This window comes from Siniperca chuatsi, linkage group LG17 (genome assembly GCF_020085105.1).
Source record: "Siniperca chuatsi isolate FFG_IHB_CAS linkage group LG17, ASM2008510v1, whole genome shotgun sequence".
Classification (NCBI taxonomy): Eukaryota; Metazoa; Chordata; class Actinopteri; order Centrarchiformes; family Sinipercidae; genus Siniperca; species Siniperca chuatsi.
In genome coordinates, this window is record NC_058058.1 from 22643185 (window position 1) to 22670756 (window position 27572).

Sequence of the window (27572 nt, forward strand, 5' to 3'; positions counted from 1 at the left end):
GTTATTTGTGAGTTTTTTGGGAGCCAATAGAGGTGCAAAGAGAACGAATCATTTTCACCGAGGAAATCTGCCAAACGCTCAGTGGCACAGATTTTAGTCTCTAGAACACCATTCTAACTAAAGATATTACCTCATTTGGTGTTTTTTTTAAACTTAGTTTTTAATGATATGGTCAATGCAATAATTGTCCATATACAGGCCTACCCTATTGCCAGACAAGAACAGCAATACTGCATTATGTTCAATGACGTTATTTGCCATCCAATAGGACCAATATTTTTTTCTAATCATGGCAACTACAGACACAAACTCTGTTCTCCTGCATGAAAGTCTGACACACTACACGCCCATCCATCCCTCCGACCTCCACATCCTTACTCTCTGCTTTGCTAATTAAGGGGAACACTACTTCCTGCATTGGCACTCAACTTGGCATTGGATGTAAATCATAAGGTATGGAATCTTCCAATATGGACATTAATTCATAGGAATACTGGGCTTGTTCCAGTGTTGTACATACTGTTTATAGCGTAGTCTTAAGATAAAGGTCATATAATTTATTTCTTTGACAACTGAAAGCCAGTCATCCTTGATTGGTGGGTTTGCTTGCAGCCATTTCCGTGTGAAATAAAGGTATCGGTCTTGTGGTATTATCTCGTTAATGATCTCTTGCCAACACAGGTATCAGGGTCAGCCCAAAAAATATGAAATTGGTCAGCCATTTTTTTTTTTACTACACTACCTCCGGCATCAGAGCCCCTTTGTGCAGTATAAATTTCCACTTTGGAGTCACAAAATATCTGATTATGTTCCTCCAACAGAACTCGCATATACTGTATTATTTCCATCTTCCTCAGTACCAGGCCTAATTCTCTCTCCCCAATCTCCTTTTGAAAGTCAGTTCAATTCAATTTTATTTATATAGCACCAATTCATAACAGAAGTTATCTCATTGCACTTTTCCTATAGAGCAGGTCTAGACCGTACTCTTTATCATATTATTTACAGAGACCCAACAATATGGACCGTCAAGTAATTTTTGGAGTTTTGTAGTCATTTGGTGTTTGATGGTGGTGAAGCCAGCTCCAAAATCTCCCACAGGTGTTTAAATGTGTTGAGATCAGGTGACTGTGAGGCCATAGCATATGATACACATCATCTTTATGCTCATCAAACCATTCAGTGACCCTTTGTACCCTATATGTTTCTCAACTAATTTATTCAGGTTTTTCCCTTTAATTTGTCCCTTTGAATGTCAAGCATGAAATACTGAATCAGTAATGAGGAAGAGTGATCACAAGGATATGACAAGGACAAGGACATTTACAGTATATACAGTAGGGTGTAGACGAATGCTGCTATTTGGCATAGAACATAATGTCACCAACCTTGTTTGCGATGCTGATTTAGTCACTTCAAAGTTCTTTTAAATGAAGTGTTTATGTTCTCTGTGTGGTCTTCAAACTGTAGTCCTGCATTTATTTTAATCTGATGTAGGTTGAACAGAGTTGAATTACTCTCATGTTCAAAGTGCCGTAGAATATCATGGCTTATGGAAATAAAGTGCACCTATTTAAATTTGAAAAACAAAATGGAAAAACAAAAGCTATCAGCAAACTACAAAGGTGGTGCCGAGAGTGGAGTCTTTTGAAGCTTGAGGTGCACTCTTGCTATTTATAATAAAGGTTAGACACAGTTCGTCCTCTCTTTCTCCTTACATTTGTCCAAAACGTACACACATGCAAACAAATCTTGCAGTTCTGTCCGATACTGATGTTCTGATTGATTAACGTACATATGGGTGTACACAGGAGAAATTAGGGGCTATTTTTGTCTGTGATATCTGTAGCTGTCAGCGGCAGATAACCTCCGGAAGGCTAATGAGCGGTGAGCCTTCGGGAGGGCTTACAGCTGAAATCTGATATGCCTTAAAGCTCCTGTCTCTCCACACCTCCACATTAATCTACATTTAATAAAATCTTCTAAAATTAGGACCTGTGCAGGGTCATGTGAGACAGAATATCCACATTCTGACTGAAGCAGGGATCCTTCCACAGTAATTCAGGCACCTGTAGACATATGTCAGAGAGCAGCTGTGGTGCAGGGTAATGTCAATGTCTGAGCTATGGCTAACTCATGGATGATTAGCTTCGTGCGGGGCCATCTTAACTCCCCCACATCCCAGCCTTGGACCTGTCTCATTGCTGTCACTGCTGATCAATTTGAGCTCCGGTGGCTCCCAACAACAAAAACAGGCAGAGTGGATTTTCGGTGTCGCGCCCACGGTGACACCGTAAAGGACAGTACATCAATAACTGTCTGGCAGGTTTACACGCCTGATCATTTCAGCTGAACACGGGCAGTCTGGGGCACAGACAATTTACATTTGTCTGTGAATTAAAGCACATTAATTCCAAGCGACAAGTCATTCAACTCAATAATCACCATACTGTTTCTGTGTCTATAATGGTTAGGTCAGGATTAACTTTGCCACTCTGTAGCTAAAAATTAGTATTGTGTATCTTTGGTCGTCATGGCCAGCCGTAGCCCTTTTGGAGCCCACGGCACTGTTTTGCTTTGATGTCTGAGCTCCTGTCCAGTCCAGTCACCCTATGGAGGAAACTCATTTCGGCCGCTTGTCAGAGCTAGTGACTATAGGTGAGGGTTGGAACCTAGATCGACTGGTAAATCAAAAGCTTTGCCTTCCGGCTCAGCTCCCTCTTCATCACAACGGTACAATGACTGCACGCAATCATTTCATCACTTTTTCAAAAACACTGCTATCTCTTGTTAAAAAGAAAAGAAACTGCAACTAGGCACCCCCAGGAAAGGATGGGGCCCTGGCCCTGTTGGCAGGTCCAGTGACTTTACACCTACTGCGTCAATTGCTAAGATTTCTTCCCTTCAAGAGTCTCTTTGAGGCTGGTGGGCTTCACTATTGTGAAGAGCTGATCATCAATTTGCTTATGCCTATATTTGCTACAGTTTCTGCACTTTGCAGGGCTATGCTCTTGGAAGTACCTGTTCTTGTATGGAAACACTTGAGTATTTACATTTAATGCTACTTCTACTCCACTACATTTCAGTTGGAAATATTGTACTTTTTACTACATTTATTTGAAAGTTATTGTTACTAGTTACTTTTCAGATTAAGATTTTACTCACAAAACATATGATCAGTTGAAACTCCCCAACAGAAGTATGTAAAAATAGCTCCACCTTGACCAACTACAACATTAAGGCACCACTTACATATTAATACATCAATAATAATGATCAAGAAATATAATAATATAAGACTGACAGGGGGCATTCTGCATTATGAATACCTTTATTTTGATACTTTAAGTACATTTTGTTGCTAATGCTCCTATACCTTTGTTTAAGTAAAATTTTGAATGCAGGACTTGCAATGGAGTATTTTCATATTGTGGTATTGCTACCTGAAATTTGCTATTAACCAATGAAAACAATGTACAGCATGAATTGCTGCTGAGATACTTCAATCTGCACATTAGTGATGGACCAGCCAACAGACAGACATTGCCATCCCTAGTGTTACACTGCTAGCATGGCTAAAAACTTTGGGAACCTTTAGATCACACAAGCCTGACACACATCAGCATCAGAAGTGCAGATTTGTTTAATAACTCTGTTTTGTATCACAGTGTCTGCTTTGTCCTGTTATCTGTACATGTTGTTGTGTTGATGTTTGTTCAATTTGTGCCACCCTTTTTATGTCACACTGCACCAAAAAAAAAAAAAAAAAAAAAAAAATGAAATAACTGATTTGTTGCCAATACTTGTGCTGCTTGAGACACAAAGTTACCAAGTAGGTCTGAAAAGCTGCAAAATGTATAGGAACAGATTCAGCAAGCTTGCAACAGTGGAAGTCTTCTGAACAAAAACCGTCCACTGATTGAAATTTCAAGCCACTTTTAGCAAATGCCAGAGCAGTATTACTATTCCACTACTCGATGCATGATTATATGACTTCTTCATTACATAGTTTGGTGGATTTCTGCTTTAATTAACTGGCTTTGATCTCTGTGTTATGAAAAGGGAGCTTTGTTTGTGTCAGATGGTAGGAGTGGGCACCAGAAACTTGTATAGGAGGGAACAGTGGATGATAGAATGCATTAATTAACGGCCATTTAATTTAACTGTTATACAGTTGCTTTCACTCTTCTTATCTGTCATGCATTTTACAGCTACTGATAAAATTCAAGCAGCCAAATGGCATTCCCTAATCTCTCTTTTTCTTTTTTTGCTTCAACAGGAAGTGTGTGTTGGTTTGTGTGTGTGTGTGTGTGTGTGTGTGTGTGTGTACAGAAAATGTCACCAGCATGACTCACCCTTTCTCCGTCCAATAGCAAGTGGACTTTAAAGATCATACAGTCATTCACCGTAATCTCCTCATTTCTGTAAAGGATCTGAAATATCCGGCTGAACACGGTGCCATCGTAAACCCCCGCAGAGCTGAAGCTGCATTCTCCTGATGTGGGACACAACAACACACAATAAGTATCAGCTAGTTGCTATGGCAGTATCACTGATTCACTGAACTGCAACAGTCAGTAATGTCACAACATGCAGAGCTTTTACACTACAAAACAATAGTAAACATGTCTCAGGAATACACTGTTTTTAATAGGCAGAAATATAATTAGCCCTTTAATTTGGCAAATGCATCACCAGATATTTGCAGTATGTGCTCAGATTTGTGAATATGTACACAGATTTGAAAATGCATAATGAGTCTTGAGAATGTGTGACCTGACATTTGCAAATGTTTACTGGGATTGGTGAGTGCTCCATGTGTGTGTGTTCGGATTTGAAAGCATGTGCTTAGATTTTGTAAATATGTGTCCAGATTTGAAAATGTGCATTAGTATTAAATCACACATGTTACATGTATCTACTAACTCACGTTCAATGTCCCTACACTCTCAAGTCAGCTTCTATTTCCATTTGTCCAGTTTTTAAATTCAACAGGTACTATGATGAAATCATATCCTGTGCAGAACATTTAGTCAGCCCTCCAAACATACATAAAGCAACTTAGAAATGTTTGCATAAGAACTGTCCGTGCAAACAAGAACCTTGGTATTCATTCAGTACATGCATACTCACACGTTGATGCAATGAACAATGATGAATCTCACCTATTCTACATTTATCTGCTTGTGTTGCTGCTGCCATGCCAAGAAATGGCAAGTCTGGTACATTACTCTCTGTAAAACTGCAACTTCTTCATTTTTATACTTCCATTTTTGTACGGATTAAACAAACAATACATAACGTGTTAATTAGTGAGCATAGTCTTTTGGATAAACTGTGGGAACTTTTTTTCCTGTTTGCAACTGATCTCTAACGAGTTTGTTAGCTGAGAGAGCTTTATTCTCCCTTTTTGAACGAAATGGTGTACAAAATGCCAGGCGGGAGTAAACAGAACAGTAAAAAAAATAAATAAAAATAACGAGAATGTCCGGGAGCTATTGTGAGTGACTAGTGCTTGCCCGGCCAGCTTGTTATGGTTAGTTTGCCAGCTACAGCTGGTCACCAACTATCCCTGCAAGTATAGTCACATCATCAAACTTCTAAAACCAAGTGCTTCGCAAAGACATGTGCATTAATTGAGTTGTACCACTTTCTGGTGTGACCAGGTCTTAACTCTGCATGGAAGCATATAACCCAAAATGTCCCAAATTAATTAAGCTGACATTGTAAAGGTAGAGTTGGGGTTTGTGTGTCTGTAATTTAGTAATTGGTTTACACCAAGGGGGTGTACCAGGGTTTTTTTTTTTTTTTGGTACGCATGATCAGGAGTACATCTAGATGTAAACCTATTTTCAAGCGTAGGAAGAAATTGATAAATTGTATTTAATGCATAGAAATGAGCACTTTCTCCCTGGCAGGGCTGCATTCACCAAGGCAGAGCTGCTGTCCAGCTGCGAGCTGTGAGAGGTCTTTTAAATCCCCTGCTGAGGTTGTGCTCTTTTCTGTCTCATTCTTACTCTCCCTCTCTCTGCAGGCCTCCTCCTGATAATGCTGTCACTACTTGCAGCATCAAGCAGCCACAGCCAGGATGACGGATGTGTTGAGCACGACTGTTGTCAAAGACTTGGTGGATGTGTGACAGAGACAGCGTAATCCCTCTGGGTATGTACTGTATGTGGAAGGAGTTGTATCTCTGTGTCAGCACTGTCACCTCACAGTCAGACAAATGTGACTTTGATATTTTTGTTTTTTGCATGTCTCCTTGTGTTGTGTTTGGGTTTCCGCCCACTGTCTACAGACATACAAGTTAGGTAGAGACTGTAAACTGTGCACAGGAATTAACATAAATGATTCTCTTTGTGTTCAACCCGTGAAGGATTCGAGAGCTCCTCCAGGTGCTTCCATGCCCTCTCTCCTGTGCTTGGTGGCCTTTCAGTGTGGCTAAAGTCACTAAATCGATGAACTGTAACTGCTGCAGTTGCCCTTGCTTCTATCACACACTTACACATACTGTACTTCATTTGAATGCCAGTGTTTTACAGGATTGATTAAACGTTACATTATATACCAAGGGAGCAGAAGTGATAAGACCTTGGTAAGGAAGCTGCTTTGCTGAGATCTCTGCTTTGACATTGATAGCAAAAAAAAAGAAAGCAGCACCTGTACATTGTAATGCAACCCAATATAACAGCCATACTATGAGTTCTACTTTTGTAATTCTTATAATGTTAGATTTTAGTTGAGAGAAAATGGTGCTAATTGCTAGTTTTGAGACTGTATTGTTTTTTATGTTGGTGTTGCATTGAATTTTCAGGGCTCGACAGCAACGGTTGCCAGGTTGCCATTGGCAACCATTTTGAGAACTTGGCCTTTGGTTGCCATCAGTGGCAACTAGGGATGGGAATCAAGAACCGGTTCCAGTTCAGAATCGGTTCAAAATTGTCCAATCCATCAGAATCGTATGCCTCTGAGCTAACTCCTTTTATCGATGCCGACATGCTGGCTGCGCTAGTTTCTCTCCTCTCCTCTGAATGCTTCCTGTGTTTCACTGAGGGCGGGGCTGAGCACACAGACAGAGCGGAGGGGAGACAGGTGAAGTACATATTGCTCGAGTTGACAGCAACTTGTTATGTTGCGTAATGCTGCAAATCAACTGTGGTGTTTTGTTGGGAGTTGCAGTGACCAAATGTGAGTAAGAAAAAGTATAAATAATATGTACTTTGTTAAGCTATGAGTAGAGGAAAAGTCTGCTACCCGCTAGGCTAATTTATGCAGCTAAGCTAAGCTAATAATGATGACTAGCAAAAAACAATTGTTTTGTCCATGAACCTGACACTTAAAAGCATTTAAAAGCAAATAAAGGTGTTTGACAGTGGGGTGAGTTTTGTTTGACAAACCCGTCAACATCACAAACGAATGCTGGTATTTTTTATACCAGGAATTGAGGGTGGACACGTTAACTGATAACACTTACGTAAAATAGCAGATAGAACACAAACTACAAAGAATGTTGTTCAGTTACTGTAATAAAGCTTTTAAACATTCTTTTATGTTACATTTTCATTATTAAGCTGACGTATAACTGCATAGTATCTAAATTACAAAATGTAAGGTTACTAAAAATGGCAACCATATTTTCAGTTTTGGCAACCAGAAGTTGATGCCTGGTTGCCAGCCTGGAAACCACTTTTAAAAGTTAGTGTTGAGCCCTGATTTCACTGAATGTTTATTGTAAGGTATATCTAACTATACACCTAACTATAACTTTCGCTGAACAGCGGCCCTTGTGGCCACAAGAGGCATTTACGGGATAATGGTAAATGTAAAGTACCACAAGTGGCGAAGAGTTATTCTATGTCAGTCACACAGCAATCTCTATCCAAAGTTTGCTAACATTAGCAAACATAATGTAAGTGACTGGCCATACCAGACCAAATAAGGTAATAGCAGCAATTTTTCTTATGAATTCAACTTTTAATTTATAACATGAGGAATATGTTATTTCTTCTTTCAAAAGTGACCATCATGTTACTTTAATGTCTACGGAATCCCATTCCGTAAGAAAAGAAAAGAAAGAAAAGAAAGAAAGAAAAGAAAAATGATAACCTAATGAGAAATAATAAAAATGAAATAGTTGCCTGCTTAATCTTCATATTGTGACATAAATGTGATCCTGGTAATGTTAAATCAATTAGGATTTAACAAATAATACTCTTTTGTTTCTGGGAACACCACTATAAAATTTAACCCAAACAATCTTCTTGACATCAAGTTGGTGATCATAGCCACATGTCTACCTGTATTATAATAAAAATGCAGCGCTTCAGGCGACTCTTTGGCCAGACTCGTTAAAAAGAAGATTGCGGCCGCAGTTGTTGACCTGGTTACCCAGTGTTTTGGATGGAGATACCAGGTGTGTGGACGGATGTGTGGAATGGACGGTTCTGAGGGATTTACTAGTGGAGAGAGAAGTTATCCACTGTTTTTTATGGAACTGTGAACTGTTTTCAGTGTGTCTGTCTCCAACACACCTGTTAATGTGCTGTAGAAACTGTAAAATAATTAATCAAAATGACAAGTTTGAGGTTTCTGTGGTTATCTTAACAGTCTGGTGCTGGTTGCACAAAATTTAACCAGCAGATCTGCCGTGCGAAATTGTGGCTTGACAGTGTGCAACATCACTCCAGTTAGAGACTGCAGATGGAACGGATACCTGATGACTGTGAAGAGTCACCAGAGTAAAGGAAAGGCCTTCAGTGGAGGCTACTAACTGTCATGGATTACAGAGCTGGTAAGAATCACTCATTAATTTTTATTATGTGTGGATGGCAATATTACCATAGTTGGAATAAAACGTTTTTGTCTGTGTGATCACACGTCAGCTGGTTGAAAACCGTAGAGTAAAAGTTAAAAAAAAAACAAGACATGGAAAAAGGCATTTGTTTGATTTCAGAGAAGCTTATATGGGTGTGACACCAAATAAAGTGACCAAAACATTATGGAACACAAGTGCGCTGAGCTGTCAACCTGTACTGTTCAGGCGGATTGGTGTCGCCATACCCTCTACCATGCCTATCCTCCCACGAGCATTGGCGGCTTTAGCTATGTTTCAACCTTTTCAATTGAGACGGGCACCACCCTCCCATTGGGCCCATGACTTATTTCACTCAATGTGTATAGGCAGCAACCCACTTATTATTTTTCTAGAACTAGTAATTTCTTTCTCTCAGTTTGCTTGCTCTCACTCTCGCGCTCTCCAGGCCTGTAGTGAGCTGTCCATGGTGCTAAAAGAGCACCGAGCGCAATTCATTGTAAAGTACCAGTAGTTTCAGACACTTTTCATTCCCAAGCAAAATATGGCATTGGTTTTGTTGTTAATTTAATTTGAGGGAATTGTTTATGCTGTTTTTCATGTCAGCTGATGCATAACACATAGTGCTATTCAATGCATACTGGTAGTTGCCGAGAAGGGCGAGGCTTCTCATTCTAAAGCAAAAATGTTAGTGTTTCAGTTTTTAATTAAGGAATTGTTTGGATTATTCCTATGTTGAGGTGTCCATGATGCTGAAAGTGCATTTAAGTCCAAAAATATACCATTATTGATTATTGAAATACCAGTTCGCCAGTGCAACACTGCGTTGTGCGCCCTGCGATCACACAAAAATAGAGCCCATTATGTTATAATGCTGATTATGTCACTTGCTTTAGAGAGCTTTCAATAATTTAAAGCAAGTCTAGTTGCCCTTGACTTAACACTTCTAGATATAGTTTAAAGTGGTCATATTATTATTTTCAGGTTCAGAATTTTATTTTAGGGTTGTACCAGAATAGGTTTTCATGGTTACATTTTCAAAAAAACACCATATTTTTACTCACACTGCGCATTGCTGCAGCACCTCTTTTCACCCTGTGTCTTGAACGATCCGTTTTAGCTACAGAGTGAGGCATCTCACTTCTATTAGATCTTAGTTGGGAGTTGCACATGCACAGTACCTAGGTAAGGACTACTAGCCAATCAGAAGCAGAGTAGGGCGGGTCCTGACGATAGTGTGATCCAAAACAGTCGCTTCAGCCGGTAACTATGGCTTCAGTTCAGCCGTACATGTTCCAACAACCAGAACCAGCTTCACAAATGGGACTGGAGCAAGACATTTCAGAGTGGCAAGTTATTGATTTGTAACTAATTTATCTTTCATAGGAAACGTTTTAACTGTGCACTGTCTCTACATCACAGTAACAACTTTATTCACTGCCTGGAGGGTATCTAATGTTATTTTAATTTCATATTTAGGTGTACTTGTGGAAACTGCTTAATTCGTGCATCATGACGCGTGTGACATAGTGACATAGATACGTTACGGAAGTAAAGACTGGACTACAATCGAGCTGTTTTCAGGCAGTTCAGGAGCAGTGTTTTCTGTGGGTAACTGCCTTTGGGGTGGACTTCGCGCTTTTTCACTTTGCACACATATTACGTGTACAAAAAAAGATATATAACACAATAAAGGAAAGAGGAAAAGCCAAAAAAGCATAATATGACCACTGTAAATCATATAAATGTCAATATAAATACACACAGTAAGTTAGAATTATGAGATAAGTAAAAAAAAAAAATCACTTCAAATGTATAAGATACTAATTTTGAAAATGCTAAGTCAAAAATAATGACTTTCAATGTAAGCATTATGACATAACAAGAATAATTTCGAGAATCTAAAGCAATTCCAGTTGCCTATGACTCCTATATATTTCTATATACCATCATCTGGATCACAGATAATCTTCACAGAAAGATTTCCTGTATCTTTTTCTTTTCCTGGCAGAAATGGTCTTCCATAAATGTCAAACAAGTTAAGTTATTTGCAAAAAAGTTTACCTCATCTACCAGACACCAAAGTATGCTAACACTATGGAAATATTTGCAATGTTTAATATTATTTCCACGGTCTTCTTGTTGTTGTTGTTGGATATAAATGTGATTAGAATACATTTTAGTGCTCCCATTCATGCTTACAGTGAGTTACACCAACAGGAATACATCAAATCCAACCAGTTCTGACATTTTGGTATACTGCAGTTCTCACAGGTTTTGAGGAGTTATCACATACTGCACATTAAAAATTGTTGAAATGCCCTGAAGCTTTGGCCACGGTGATTCTGTACTGGAAATAATAATCTGCTTACAGCCTCTGGTGCTCTACATTTGCTGTGTGTGCGAATGTGTGTGTTTGTGCTAGTCACCCCCTATCAGTAAAACACACAAAACTCTCAACGCAGAATTGCTCTTCATGATACTAATACGAGGGAGTATTTTATCTTGCACAGGGAGACACCTTAAACAGCAATCCAATTCTGCCAGTTAACATTCTTACTTGAAAATCATCATGTTATTGTGCGTGAATCACAGTCATTAAATGCTTCAGTTGAGTGTGTGACACAATCCTTCATACACAATTCAGTTGTCGGAAGGGCACAGACAATTGAAATGTCAAGTATACACATTCATAGAGAACACACTAAGAGATTATTTCCTGTGTCTACCTATGATGAATGTATTTGCTCTTGCTGGCTGGAGCGCTGTACAGGCTTAATACATGACCTTGTGGAAGGAGTTGCAAAGGGGAGGGGAGGGGAGAGGAGGAGCCTTCCAATTACAATATGGATATGATCCTCACTGTAATGTACACTGCTGCAGTGTTCCTTACTTGCCACATATGCTATCGCCTTGTAAAATATAGGATTGCAGTCAGTGGATTAGATACAGGCTGCAGTGCTATGGAGCAGCTTTGGAATGTGTAACTTGGTTATAGAGCTGACAAACAGGGGGATATAGGATTTTAACATCTGCATGCAAATAAATATTGAACACAGGAATGTAGTAGAAGGTGAATCTAATTAAGGTAATTTGCCCAGGCTGATGTGTGTAAATCTTTAAGGAATAGTTTCATTCCATTTCCTTCATACATTTTTGGAAAGGCTTATTTGCCTTCTTTCCGTGTGTGAGATTAGAAAATCTATATCAAACTCATGTTTGTGCCATAAGTATGGAGCTGGGCGTGTTTAGCCTAGCTTAGCATAAAGACTGGAAGCAGGAGAAAACAGCTAGCTTTGCTCTGTCCAATGTGAAAACGTATGCCTACCAAGATCTCTAAAGGTGACTTATTTAAGATGTACAGTATTTTATTGTACAGTCACTCCACCCAGCTGTTGTTCATCAAGAAATAGTTACAGATCGTAACACCCTAGAAAACCACAAATTGTCTTTTTTACATTTCTGTTTATGTATGGGTTAAACAAAAGACATACAATGTCTTAATTAGCCAGTTTTTGAGCATGGGTTGCCATATAAAGTTGGGAGGTGCTTTTTTTTTCTCCACCAATTTGTACAGGGCCAGCTGGCCAGGCTTTACGCTAAGCTAGGCAAACCACATCTTTATTTCAGCACAAACCTAAACCTGCATTAATTAATTGTTTGGCAACTTGGGGGCAGCAGACACACGCTGCAAACACATCATTGAAATATTACTACCTTTTAGGTTGATATGGTGAACTTTTTAGTAAACTGTTCCCATTTACATTTCAGGCAGACACAGTTCGACATCATCATTCATTGGGAGTTGTGTTTCTGGCCACCTGATGAATGTAAGTCTGATATTTACTCTCCTATTAACCTAGTTTTGGTCTCCACCAACTCATGAGGGCTCTTTAGAGGCTAAATGCTCCACTATGTTCACCAGCTAGTTGTTAACTTTGTCTGCTGTTTTGTGCTGAGCAGGTAGTGCGCAGTGTTTTTATCAGAGCTTTTACCCTAAAATAAGCTGCCTGCTGCTTGTGAAAACAAAGCAATGATCTGACCCTAAAGTGCTCCAGAGTTGAGGGGAAATGCAGAATTTGCCATTACAAGATATTGATTATAGCTGCTTAAACACACGGACGTGTTCTTAACTCACTCTTGGAAAGAAAGCAAATAAGTTCATTTCAAAATATTTATTAAGTGGTATTTAGCTGAAGAGAATAAATGTGACAAAGTGTATATTATATCTCCTCATACTGGATGTTTGCTTGTGCTGCTGACTCACTTAAGGTCAGTTTCCTTGACATCACAGGCTGGATAATTCTTAGAATGAGCTAAAATTACTAGTAAATCAACAGTTTCTTATGTTGTTGTTGATTATGTAACTGAAGCAGATTTGTCTATATTCACACACACTGTATTTAGGCAATGTACAGTAACAAAACCAAAGCCTCCTCCAGCTGCACTATGCTCTATCTTCTTTTACTCACCTGACATCATGTAAAACTGCACCTCCAGGATTTAGCCCTCTAAAAATAGACTATTGAGAGCAAGGTTACTCAAAAGCTATTTTTATCATTTCCATTGCAGTCTATTAATATTTTGGCTATTTAGGATTTCCATCCATAATCTAATGAGGTATAGGAAGTAGTGCCTGCTGGTATTCCTGTCACAGTGTTTCTGGAGAAAACACTTGAAATGACATGAATCACTGTCACATCTCAGACTGAGACACTTTGGTTCTGCTATAGCTGTGAGAACATCCAACTGACACATTATCTCACTGGTGGCTTTTACCTTAACCATAGGAGCTGCATGCCTAACATCAAAATCCTGGGCTTAATTAACCTAAAACTGAGCCTGAAATCATATTTGAGACCTAAATGTCCTCACAATCCAAAATGTCCTAACAAGTCCAGTAGGCTTCAATGTCAGGAATTGGTCCTCACAAGTACAGCTAGATCAGCTAACACACACACACACACACAGTGCTCCAGTCATAACAAGCTAAAAATAGCCGTTATTACTGCGAATTAGTATTGCCAGTGAAACGGCTTCCTGCATTGCCAGAGATCCAGATTTTAATGCTTGGGTAGGTTCAGAAACACTGTGTCACAACCTATGAATACAAAAGAGGACAAGACATGTCAGGAATCTTTTATGATAGAAACCATCTGCAAGTAATTGTATTTAACACTCAGAGCATGAAATGCTGTTTTTATTCCCATTTACTGAGTTGGTTGCATGTTTTGTTGCTGGATAGTTACAGTCTTTTAATTAAGAAAGAAACCTTTAATGAAAAGACTTGATTTTTACAGGTGAAAATTAGTCAAACTTAAAAGTCCAGCCACAACTTAATATAGTTTTCTTTGAAGTACGGCATTTTAAGATTAGCTGTTCTATTGTGCTCTTTGTTGCACTGCTTTAATCCTCTTAAATCCCTCATTATAAGACTAAAGGAAAATGCTCTCCTATAGGACTGAAACTCCAAGTTTTATTTGTTTCGCAAAGTGCAAATATCTTGAGACAGAAAAGAAAATAAGGAAGGTCACCCAATATTTATCAAGAATTACATTTGGTTTAATAAAACTGAAATTGATTTACATTTGAAACAAGTAAAATCATCTTGTCCCCATTTGGTTTTGAAAGGTATATGCAAGATTTTCTGCAGAGTGAGTGAGTCAGTCTTTAACCCAAAGACAGCCAAATGTCCTAAATCACTGAGACAAGGAAGAGCCATAAAATTCCCATTCGACACCACTCTCATTCTCTGATGCAGAACTCTGACGGCAATGGCAGGAACACCTGTGTCAAGTGAGATTTTCTCGCACTCAGTCCCCTTTGGACATGAACCACTGTGAATGAAAAGTAACCTGTTCAAAATTGATAACAATAAGCTAATATTTGAGGCCCATGATGACATATGATTAAAATTCAACTGTTGGATAGTCAGTGTTAACAGTACAGATACTGTATAAAGGAAAGTAATTATTTGATTTGTATAATTGTAATACTAAAGTGATAACAGAGGGTGTCTTTAACCTGAACTAATGATTTTTTATACACAAATATGCAGGATTTATTACTACAACTAGTAGTATTTTTTTGTTGTACTTTCCTGGTTTCAAATGATATCAAATATTACCACCATGGAAAATTCTCTGGAAAACACAATAATGACCACAAAGAGACGCAAAATGAGATTCTTATTCATGCCTTTGTTTCATCTAGATTGGATTACTGTAACATTTTGTTGCCTGGCCTACCGCGCACTACTATTAAAAGTCTTCAAATGGTTCAGAATGTCCCATCCCGTGCTCTCCGCTCACAGAATACTTGGCTCCTATGTGTCTCCAGAGTTAAAAAGAAGTCAGCTGGCTGCAAGGCCTTTTCCTATTGTGCCCCTTTTCTCTGGACTTTGTTGAGGCCTTTAAATCTAACTTTAAAACTCATCTTTTTGCTTTAACTTTAAATTAGTACTTATCCTTCCATGCCTGAGGCCTTGTACCTGTTACCACTTTACTTCCGGCGGGTTGGTCTCAGTGAATCTATTAACATTAGTATTTATAGTCCATGTTTATCCTGCCGACGAGAATTTAACTAACAGACTGCAAACGTCATTATATCAACTGCATTTCTCTAACCTTCTGCTGTTTTAGTTTCTGTGCCCTAAAAACTGCCAAGCTGTGCATGCCACCTTCCTCTCCGTCTCTCTCTCCCCTACTCTCTCCCTCTCTCTTCCTAGCCTCTCCTCCTTCTCCTCTCTTGCACTCAGGCTTGTCTGTGCTGGACCATTGGCCGTCCTGGGATCTTTCTCTCTCCCGCCTATCGATTCCTCATCTGGTCATTGATCTGGATCTTCATCCCCCAGGAGATTCAGCTTCTCCCCTTCTCTCCCTCTCTCCCTAGTTTGCATGTTATCATGGCTCTCTCTCTCTGTCTGTTTGTTTCTCCTCTCTGTGTGAATGGTGTTATCCTCTTCTGTGTTTGTGTGGCCTGTCCTCTTTCCAGGTCTCTATGGTGGAGAGGAGGTGGTGTGGCCCAGAGCAGACAGACCGAACTGAACTCTCTTTCTTACGGCAGCGACGTGAGAGCCTGCCTAAGATCCCTGCAACCAAGCTTAGTTAGCGCCAGCAGTTACAACACAAAGTCTGCCAGCTAACTTTACAAGCAACAGGAGCAACAAAGCCAGTTTGCACCAAGCTCCGAACTCTGTAAGGAGAACAAATGACGGAGCAATCGTTTCCTCCAACCTGCACAATCGGAAAACTGCACAGCAAAGACTGCATCATTCAACATCGGAACTACAACTTTTCCCAGCCGGAGCAGCACACCAAAGCAATCCATCCAAAATTGATACTAATCCTGCTGCACCTACATCATGTATGACTTTCTGTTGTGAATCTATTCTGTACACACAACAACTATTGCATGTCTGTCATCCTGGAAGAGGGATCCCTCCTGTGTTGCTCTTCCTGAGATTTCTTCCATTTTGGGGGGTCCTTATCCTAATGACACAGGGTGTTGTATGTTGTACAGATTGTAAAGCCCCTTAAGGCAAATTGTGATTTGTGATATTGGGCTATATAAATAAAATTGACTTGACTTGACTGGGAACCAATTTGGCAAATTGGGAGCTTATCTGCAGACAAGAATGAGGATAGTGTTGTCAGACTGGTAAAGTCTATGTGATGTCTAAAAATATTATGTGAGTTTGTGTGTGACGATGTAAACATCACACCCCTTTACCTGTATTGTCTTGTGTTGTTGCTATCAACCTGTGGGGCACTCGAGGTGAGACCTTCAACCCTGCTCGTATCTGGTAGAATCTGAGGGAGAGGAAACAAACATATCAGTCACATATCAGTTAAAACTGCACTAAATAAAATGTGCATACTGTTATGTCCAAATGGCCTGGAGGTATCAAGAAAAGATATAATGTGAATAGTAAAATGTACATGCTGGTGTTCACCAGTCTGTCTTGCTTAATACCAAGGCAAAAGAAATTTTACTGAGTCATGACACCAGAATATCATGTGTGCCACTGGGGCACATGACATTCTGGTGTTCAAGTAAAAGAATTCCCATTGGAAAGTATTTTAAATCCTCAGGGTCAGAACCCTGATTTGGAAAATGCTTTAACTATATTTAAAACTAAACTTCTTTAATACATCAGGTAGACTTTGCAGTTATGAAATTAGCAATTGCAGGAAAAATACAGCTGGCATTCAGAACAGAAGTTAGATATCTAGTTAGTTAGGTACTTGCTAGCTACCTAGCTAGTGATACCAAAGATAAACCAATATTCAAATGTTAAAAATGTAAATATTAACCTATATCTTTTTGTATTCACCAGTGCGACTTGTTTCAGATATTTTTTCCCTTGTTAAACGTTTGAAGTGGTGCTTCCTGTTTCAAAACAGGAGGACATATGACTTAGCTAAAAACCTATTTGTGGACCGGGAGAGACTAGGACAAATGTATTCAAGATACTTTGACCGAGTAAGAAAGCTGAAAATTCCATAGCTACTTTGATAGCCCTACACACTACTTAACCCAAACTAGTTTTTAGCTACCTTCATCCCTGCATGACATGAGGTAAATTAGCTCCAGGTAAAAGTCTGATATGTATTTTGGGTACTTGCATTGTTGACATGACCTATATCACATCTGTGGTGTTGTCTTTTTGTGTGACCTAATTTTTAAAAACTCTGTTTTAGCATTGACAAGACAGGTTTTATGTAAAAATCTTAAAAAAAAGTACAGCCTTCAAGCTTCAGAATTTCTCTTTATGACTTGAGAAGTTAACAATGTCATGTTAAACAAAATCAGCCATGAATTGTACAAATGTAGCTAAATTATTAAAGAAAATGGGCAAATGGGTATTAATAATAAAGAAGATCTCATAATGCAACTCTATTCAAAGGCAATAAAGTATACTGTACAAGGTATCAGATGAGCAGTGGTGCTAGAATTGTATTCCACTGGCAAACATTTAAGGTAAAATGAAAATGTATTGATCCCAGTTGGGAAATGAGGTTATCACAGCTTCAAAAGTAATTGGATTCATAAGAAAGAAAAACGAATATCAGCACAGAGCTAGAAAAGAGCTAGAACAGTCTACTGACTTAAACAAGAATTATTTACATGATGTTCCAGATAGGCAGCTATGGAAAACGTGTATTTGAAAAGGTCACTTTGACAGTTCAAGTCAATGCAGCTTTGTGTAAAAGCACATCCCAGATCACATTGGCAATCTGAGAGACCAAAGCGTGGATGTGAACAGTGTTCAGTGTGTTAGCGACAGCACTCCTAAAGATGGGCGCTTGATAGAGAAAAGCACAGAAAAGGTTTTGAAGGTTGATAAATAAATAAGGGATGTTTATGGAAAGAAATAGGTCAACTCAGTGGCCAGTAACTGGTCAGAAACTCATGCACTACCTCATACAGCAGAGATTTATACACTTATTCAATGTTTAATTTTCAAACTACATTATTATTTATTTGTGTAAGCAGCAAGAAGGTACAGATTTAAAATATTTGTTGGTATACAGATGCTGGAGGACAATGGAATTATCAGTAATGTAGATTTAGTTTGCACAATTAAACTAGAATAAATAACATTGCAGCTGGGTTCGTAATTTGAGTATCTGAAGCAATCTAAGACTAGTGAAAAGTGTCATGCCTATCGATATCACCTTCTTTACAAATCAAATGCAGATTTAATCAGTTAATGCAATCAGTGTACAGCGGGGCCCTTCAAAGTGTACAGCTGTGTGGCCCCCTAGTCTGGTACAGGGATTTGTGTTGAATTGTGGTGAGATGCATAGGTCCTGGTAACTAAACTATTCTTATTCCACAGTACTTCATCTTTGCATTGGGATCCAATTCATTTTAGTGTTCACATCAGATCTCTGCTGCTATCTGAAGCAACGTGGCAACTTGTAAAAACAAACATATTAGTGCACTCAGCTGAAGGGATTACCATGATAAAGCTTCAGCCCATCCCATTTAAAGAGGGAAATTCATTTTCATAAAGCTGGTGTTTCAGCGAGTCAGAGGTCGACCAGACGAGAGGTTTTAATCTTCCTGCAGATGCATCATTGGATAAACATGGCTCTTTTTTATGTCACGGAATATCATGAAAAACTTAACTAGAAGAGTAAAAATTTTGATTTTAGCTCTTTTATTTACACTCCTTATTACTCTTCTTATTGGTACATCCCATTATATTTTAATTTGTCTCATAGTGGCGCCTCACATTTCCGCTTTTAATAATTGCCACGGTCTCGGAACATATGAGACATAAAGTGCCTGTGGGAAGACAGAACATGTAAGAGTCTGTCCATTCTTGATTAAAAGCTCTGTTTCCGCTGTATACTTTTCTCTTTTTCGAGCGCGCCATGTGAAATTATTTATCCGACTCGTCTCTATTTCCCTTGCGTGTGTGTGTGTAGGCTACCTCACTCATTGACTCGACTCGTGCTCCCATTGAGCCATCCCCCCTGTTAAAAATCGCCTACTGTTCATAGAGATTAAATGTCCCTCAGTTTTCACTAGGTGTCTGTTTGTCTACTATATGTATGTATGTAAATATGTGATTTAAAGGGAGCACTAGAGTCAAAATGACCTTTTAGCAGTTTCAGTTTAGCTAATGTTTTTTTTCCCTCTATCATGGTTGAATTTAGCTCATTTGCCTCGTCGCTTATGTGGAATAACAAACCTGAATGGCCGAGAGTTTCTGTAGGCTAATTGATATTTTTCAATTACAGATAACAAATAGGGAGCAATCAGTAAGTAAATTTAGCTTTAGCTAAGGCTAACCATGTCTGTCTCACATCTTACCAGCTAATTTTAACTTGATAAAGCTCTCTTGCTTTAGCTGTTGGCTGTCTCTCTGTGGCAGAGTGCAGCACGTGTAACAAGAGAGCCTGCAGTTGGTTTTCTCGGTTTTGTATTTACTGCAAATTGTACATGGTAGGCCTATAATATTTTTATATAGGCAGATGCCAGCAAGTCTGGTCTTAACTGAATTTTGACCAAATATGTGCGTAGTTACTGCGTTTTGCCTTTTAGGGCAGGGTAATCTGTTATCTGAATGTTGATGACAGGTACATGCTGAATTGTAAACCGCCATTTCATTGGACCACATGATGTCCTGACATACATTTTCAGGGGATTATGGTTAGCCTACTTGATCAAACACGCCTAATAACATCCAGCTGAGATGAAAGTTTTGTTTTCTTTTTTCAGAAAGAGTCAGTTTCACAGTGTAATCTTTGTCCAGCAGGACGAGAAAGAGCTGGAAGGGTACATCACAATTTACAAGATAAATTAAATTCTACCGTCATCATTCCAGGATGAGTCATCTTCATTAGTATCACTTTTTCTACATTTTCATATCACAGTGCAGGTACCATGTTTAACAATGTTTAAATCGGTTGGAGGGATGATGTATTTTATAAAAATGTCTAAGCTCTAAGAAATCTGTCTTTAACTTATTGCTTAACTTACAATTATTCGATCAATTAGCAAAGAAGATATATTGTCATGCTTATATTGAACTGCTGAATTCAAGAAATAATTTTGTGATGCCTTCCAGCCATTTCTGAGGGAGCAAAAGTCACTATGTCACTATAATTTCTCATACAATATAAGTATTGTCATTTTCAGTTTGAAACCATTGTACTGAACTACCTACGTTATGTATCTTACAAATTTACGTTTTGAATTCAGTTCATATTCAGTTAAGGTACATTTTTAGTAGAGATAAAGTCAAAAGCATAAAAGAAAAACAGCTACTTTTGACAAATATTAAAATGTGTGGATCCTTTGTCAGCTGTCAACGTGTATATGTTCTGTGAGTTTGCTGAGTGGCCAGTTGTGAAGCCAGGTAATATAAACACATATCATGACTCTGGAAAAGTGATTTCTGCAGAGATAAATTGCTTACCCCCTTTGAAAAAGATCCACATTGTGAAACTTATGCAGCTCTACAGAAAACTCCAGTGTTCCCTGTACTTCAGACATGATATAATCCCACTCATCACCTGTGAAAAGAGAAGACACCCAGTAAATATGACATATCAGACAAATAGGCAAAAATAAGATCCACAGTGAAAGATAAAACAGATGATGACATTTCTAAAACTAGCTCATACTGTTATTTTATCTTGGTCATCTTGGTCTGAATATAGTTACCACTATCACTGTTCAGGTAAATGGAAAAATGAACAACACCCTATGGGCTACTTATTTCAGAGTAAAAGCACTGCTGTGTGCAGGAAACTGGAAACTGCTCTCTTTGTTGTATCTGTCTTAATAAGAGATGTTGTGAGCTGATTAGAGTTCAGCTTCTATGACTGTCAGCCCTTTGGTACATTGTTACCTGTATAATTAGTAGGATTAGATCTATGTACTGTATAGTTCTGCTGCTTAAATATATTGCCCTTTAACTGAATATCAAATACCTGCAAAACTGGCAATTACATGCTATCTTCTATTTAAATTATAATTTTGTTAGTCACTTATGTTTTTAATGTTTTTATTTAAAGTCCTAATTTATCCAAAAGCTTCTCGGTGTTTCAGGGTAACGAGGGGGAGGAAATGAAGGTCTCCTTATCCTGTCTGACATGAAAATGTGGAAATTTAAGTGTAATGTGGCATGCCATGATTTGTCAACCATAATTTATTCTACCTGTTGCTGTATTTTTACTTGTTCTGCAAATTTAGTACCGTTGAATTTAACCAAAAACGTTTTTTGTGATCAGCTTTGGTCGTGCAACCCTGAAGCTCTTGAACTTGTTGAAGGAAATTCACTGCTGTACAGGTACCTCCATCTAAACAGATTAAACTGCTAAAAAATGACAACAATGACTGTTATCTTTTGGGCCTAAGAGATAGGAATACAGGCCCATATAAACACGGTCATTGTCTCAGCTCATTGAGACAACTGCAGGCAAATGTTGCCTAAATGCATCAGACTAGTGACAATAGATTGAATGAACAACAATGAACCTGTGATCTACATATCCCAGGTTTGCTGAAGCTTAATTCACACCCATATGAGCAGTGTTTCCCCAGTATTTCCAAACATGAACCATCTAATTTTACTTTAAATCCACAATGTTTGAAACCAGTAGGGGAAAACATAGACATGGACTTTATACTCTGATGCATTCAGAGAAAGTGACATGCAAGCTGAAACGCATGTACAAACTGAGCTGCCACCAACCAAAAGGAGATGAAACACTGACAGTGTTTACAGTAAAGTGTATCAAATAACCTCTCATTGAATGCTTTGAAATAGAATCCTTGCATGTGTGCAGTATTTGGTTAGTGTTCCTGTAAAGTGTGAAACGGACGTGCAGAGTCATCACTAGAAAGGAAGATGCACAAACGAGTGTCATAGAAACAGAGTCATTGCTGTGAAACACCTTTCAGAAGTGCAACTTCACTTGTGCATTCCGAATAGTCTTCAGCTGAGCTGGCCTAAAAGCATAATACTGTTTCAGTCCACTTTCTTTAAGCAGGGAAGATTTATCTAGACAGGCTGGTTATATTACACCAGAGCTTAGACACTGGGGTATTGTGAGAATTTAATTTGTTGCTACTAAAATGCAAAAGTTCCTGCTTATTACAGTTAACTCCAGCTTGCAGATATCCTATGAATACCACCAATCTTCCTACCATGGCCTACAGAAAGTGACAGCCTTAAACTTTTTGTTAATTTCTTAGCAATTGACCGTTCCCTAAACCCTGCACCATTAGTTACTGTTTATGCCTGTCAAGCTATCTGTTCTTGCACATATGCAGTTTATTATAAAGGTGGCAGACTTAGCATTTAAATTCACAGTAATTTCTCAAACAAGGGTCCTTAATTTCAGACAGAGGCGAAGCGGGCTTCTCATTTTGGGCTAGAAATAACAACCATCGCTGGCAGATTTGATCAGCTGTAGCTAGCTAGCTAATTAAGCTAACATGAGCCCCATTAATTGGTTGAAAACACTGTCTACAGCTGACTTTTTAATGTTTTCAGCTGACTCTTCTGTTTTTGCAAAGGCTAAAAAAAAATACACCACCCTCCAAACTCTTTAAATGTCAAGCACCCCTCTTACTATAGCCCCATGCACACTGCTGTTTGGGGAAGGGACAATTGTTTATATCTAAAATGTTCAATTTTGCAACCAAAATCCAGTTATCTGGAGTGAAGGATTGGGTTAAATTTTTTTGGTTAAGGGGGTTGGTAAGTTTTGGGTCTGGGATTTGTTCATTTTAATGTAAAAACGTCCTGATTAAGCCAACAGAGCAGAGAAATGTATTCTAGTGTCCCTTCCCAACACCAGAATGTTGTTAGTGCAAATAGGGTGACTCTAAGTTGTCTTTTCAGTTGGCAGGGAAAAACTCTCCTCTACCTCACTTATGATGATAAGATGTATTGTAAAAATCTTGCCAAGTGTAGAGAAAGAAGGACCAGTAAATCTTCAATAAAACCTCTGCCTTCCAAAACCAGCGATTTAGGGGAGAATAAAAAGGTGGCAATGTCCTTGTTAAAGCACATGAACATAAAAGCAAGCAGTACAGTCAAACAGTCCTGAGAAACACAGTTACCTTTGCTAATGTTGTACATTAGCTAGACACTACTGCAAATGGCCTGAAGAGACAAGAAATTACACTGGACTGTCTTGCTGACTCTGCATGTCGTGTCACATTGACACAAACACTTGCAGCGCCATAAGAGTGAAGCTTTGTGTGTGTCAGGGTGACCACAGCCGACGGCCATCATAATGCCATGAGCCAAAGAGGTTGTTTGATGTGTGCAGCTTGTGATTTCTTCAGCGCTGATTAAGCTAGCCAAAGCTGCTCCATTGCTTCCCTAATTCAAGCCGACGTGCTAGTTATCTGTTATCTGCTGTCTCAGAGATTCAAAAAAGGAGCTGCTCACTTCTCCAGCAATGTGTTCTGGTAGGCAGCAAGGAGGAGAAAGAACACTGTACGTGATTAGATGGAGGCTCACAGTCCAGGGACTTGGGACTTAATATGCTTTTTTTCCCACCAAAACAATCTCTACCTAGAGTAACTATACGGCTAGAGCACACAGACACTATGCTATACTCTGATCATCAGCCTCTGCTGAAAATTCATCAATAAGTTAATCAAATCAGCGAGGCACAGACCAAAACACCCACGCTGACAGCTTCAAAGGCATACAGCTGTCATTCATCTAAGTAGGATACTTTGTGTTTCCTTTGATGATGATGACAATGATGATCATGATGATGACAACTCAACTGCAGCATAAGACAATGCCTTTAAAGGGCAACGTGGGGTTACTCTTATTTTCATATTGTCAACAAATCCCATGAAAGGACCAAAACTAACAATACAGTACATTTGTTTGTCTGTCTATTTTCCGACTTCCGAGGCCTGTCTACTTTCCCGGAAAGAACTATTTAATCAACCGAACGGAAAATAGAGGCAAAGTTCTCAGTTTTTCTATAGTAGTTTTCATTGTTAGTGGCTCCACCATTCCAGCCCTGGATTCAAATTGCCTACCTATGCTTACCTACAACGTGAATTTGTTTGGCTGGACTGTAAACAGATACACAAGTTGCTCCTCTGCTGAATTTCTGACAAGTTTGCAGCCCCAAGTATTATGGAACCTGTAGTATTAAACCGCACTTGAAGATACCAAATCAACCAGAAATCTTAAGGATTACATCTTGCTTGTTTCTGATTTTTGAGGTATGTGCCTCAATTTCTACAGCTGAAGTTGGCATGAAACACTGCCAAGCAATCAAGTTAAATAGAAAACATACTAACCTGCGGCTGTTAACACACTAACCTGGTAAAGGTTTCGACCAAAATCATGATATTGAGCAGTAAAAGTAATTTTGCTACAACACCAATGAAGCTTACTTAACCAGGGATTTCTTGAGCACTGTTCACCTTTCTATTGTTATACAAAACCCAATTAAAATGCATGGTGTGCTCTGATAGCTGCACAACGCTGCTGTCCCCCACACAGATCTGCACAACCTGTAGCCTAGCTAATGCATATAATTTGCTACTTGTGCACTTTTACAAACTATCTCTTTTTAATGATTTTCTACTTGCTGCGAATCATTAAACACTAATCGTTACAAAACAGCCATCTGCTGTCTGATTATTATTTAATGCGCGCACACACACACACACACACATACACACACACACATGCTGGCCTTCTTGGAAGCCTAGAGTTTGCAACTCCAGTAATTCCTCCACCTTAAGAAAAAACTAAAACTCATGGCTGCCCTTAAGCTGTCCTGTTGGTGTAAGCTCAGTTGGGAATGCTGACTGACATCTCCAATCTCAATTTGGGGAGGATGAAGAGCCAACATGTTCACAGTGACTGAATGTGGAATGAGTAGATTTTGCAGGCTACGTAGGTGCCATTGGAACACAAAGAGGCATTGTGTGCCACGACTGGAAGCTGCTGTATGTGTGCACAACTCAAAGGGCCGGAAATTAATCTCTGGTATTATTCCATTCATTAACATCCAACTCCCTCCGCAGAACACAATAAAAAGGTCTATCACCAAATATAGGGATATGTGACAAAGGACTAATGAGTTACAGCTCCTCCTTCAAGCAAAGAAATGAAAGTAATGCAAATGTTGTGAATTTCCGGCCAGGTTTTGAAGTATTTTAAGGATATTAAGATCTGTCAAATTAAAGTTACTGTAAGAAAATTTCTTTTTCACTATGTATGATTTTAAGGAAGACGAATCTGCACGACAGATATGTGGAGACAGAGCGTCCTGTTCAGGAAAGCCTTAAGCCAGCAAACATGTGAGGGCATAATCTAGCATTTGCTAAAACCTTCCATTCCATGATACTGTATGAGGCTCTTAGTTGTCAAAATAACAATGTCAGTCAGCGGATGACTTTGAGAGGATGAGACAGGCATCCTTGCTATCTCCAAATAAGATTCTCTTTTGATGGCCAATAAAGTCCTACATTCACTACCTCCGAAGTCTTTTGTAGTGTTTGGAGAGCTGCTAGCGCATGGAATCTGTACTCAAGATCATAAACACACTCACCATTTGCATTCACAACTCTGTTTCTCGTTCACTTGTTTGTATGAGAACCGAGCGCTGGTCACTATGTGAAGGCTATGTGTGTGAGCTACACATACAAATGTGCGTGTGCTCTTCAAAGAATCGGTCCAAAAGTATGAAGATGACATTAAATTACTTTAGTTCAGTTAACTGCTTTGAAATGCCACAGTCTAGTACTCTAACATGGTCTTGTGGTTCATTGCTCTAATGAAATGTTCACATCAGTCACGTGAGGGCCTGAACTCGTGATGCATTACAGTACGCACAGCCTTATTAACTGTAATCTATTTAACCTTGCATCATTGTTTACTTCTATTCTTATCGTTTTGCAGCCTGCTGTGACAACTCTGCATTGTTTCATTCTGAAGTGGGAGCTTTGCTCTGTTCATTTTAGACAGCATGTAGGACTATTTCAGACTACAGCATCTGTGAAAAACTGATAATAAGCAGCACCCACTGCACTGTGGAGCAGCTTTGACAAACATCCTGGCTTGCCATAAAGATACAGAACTGCACAGTTGCCAGCCTAGTTAGTCAATCTAAATTTAATTATACTGTATTTCATTTAGATCATTCATAGCATGAGTGCTTGAATGTGTTTTTTATGAAGGCTACATTGATTTAAATGTTTCTTTTTGCTTTATTAACTTATCAGTGTGGTGTCCTTAAGTCTATTTACAAAATGACACATGCCCAATGTTGACCACACATACAATAGGTCAGACAAAGACCCTTAGCTGCCTTATAGAAGCAGCCCCTGATGTATAAATTAAGCTAAATTCCCCTTTAGAGTCTACGTTTCCTATAAAAAAAAAACCCATCCTCATTCAGCCTGACATCGCAACCACCAAGCAGTCTACAGCAGCAGCTCTCTCTGCTGTAATGTGCAACAACGAGCTTCCCAATCCTCTCATGTTCCGCACACATGCAGAAAGCAACCATCAGCATCCCACTAACGCAGGATGAGGGTGTCACATGTAGAATAAAACAGCCTCACCTTCGCAGTGATGAAGAGTAATATCCGCAGAGGATTCGGTTCCAGCCTTTACTGAGTAAATCGCAATGTTTATATCACCGCTTCTCCTGCTGCTGCTGCTGTTGCCATGGTTATTCATCCAGACCCTGCATGTTCTGCAGTCCCCTCCTCTCTCTCTCTCTCTCTCTCTCTCTCTCTCTCTCTCTCTCTCTCTCCCTGTGTCTCTCTCTCTCCTGACGGGGATTTCAATTTGGGAAAGTGCGGCAGCGTCTGTCGCGGAATCTGGCTTTGTGTTTATCCTCGCGTTTTGCAGACAATACATGTAGACTGTGGGTAGTTTCATAAGGGGAATATTAATAGCCAGCACCCAGTCAGTGTGTGTCCTGCTGCACTACAGTGTGTGCGTCCAGCGGGCGAGCTGACGTCAGAGCCTGCCCCCTAAAAGCTGAAGTGAACCGTGCAGTTGGCAGTCACCATGCTAAGAAACAAAGGATGAGTGTTATTCCAACAAAACGTTAACGCAATTAAAGCATGCGAGTCTCGTGACTTGGAGGCCATGGCAGATTAGCGGAAGCAAAAATAAACTTTTGTGCCTATGCCATCTTTGTAGCCTGCAGTCACTACAAAAGTAGGTTAACGGTGTAAATCAATAAAATGAGTAAGCCACTAAATAACTAGTAACCATCTTTTTGATTTGCTT

General features: G+C 39.2%; 1 protein-coding gene across 1 annotated transcript in view; it reads right to left on the bottom strand.

The window, feature by feature from the left end:
* fam135b (family with sequence similarity 135 member B) overlaps positions 1 to 27211 on the bottom strand; it is a 48440-nt gene extending 21229 nt beyond the window's left edge. Inside the window, exons 1-4 of the mRNA XM_044172320.1 lie at positions 26894 to 27211; positions 20748 to 20844; positions 16544 to 16623; positions 4356 to 4495 (exon numbers count right to left, since the gene is read on the bottom strand). Of these exons, the coding sequence (XP_044028255.1) occupies positions 4356 to 4495; positions 16544 to 16623; positions 20748 to 20844; positions 26894 to 27194 (618 nt within the window). The 5' untranslated portion in view covers positions 27195 to 27211. The remainder of the gene's footprint in view (positions 1 to 4355; positions 4496 to 16543; positions 16624 to 20747; positions 20845 to 26893) is intronic.
* Positions 27212 to 27572: the final 361 nt, after the last annotated feature.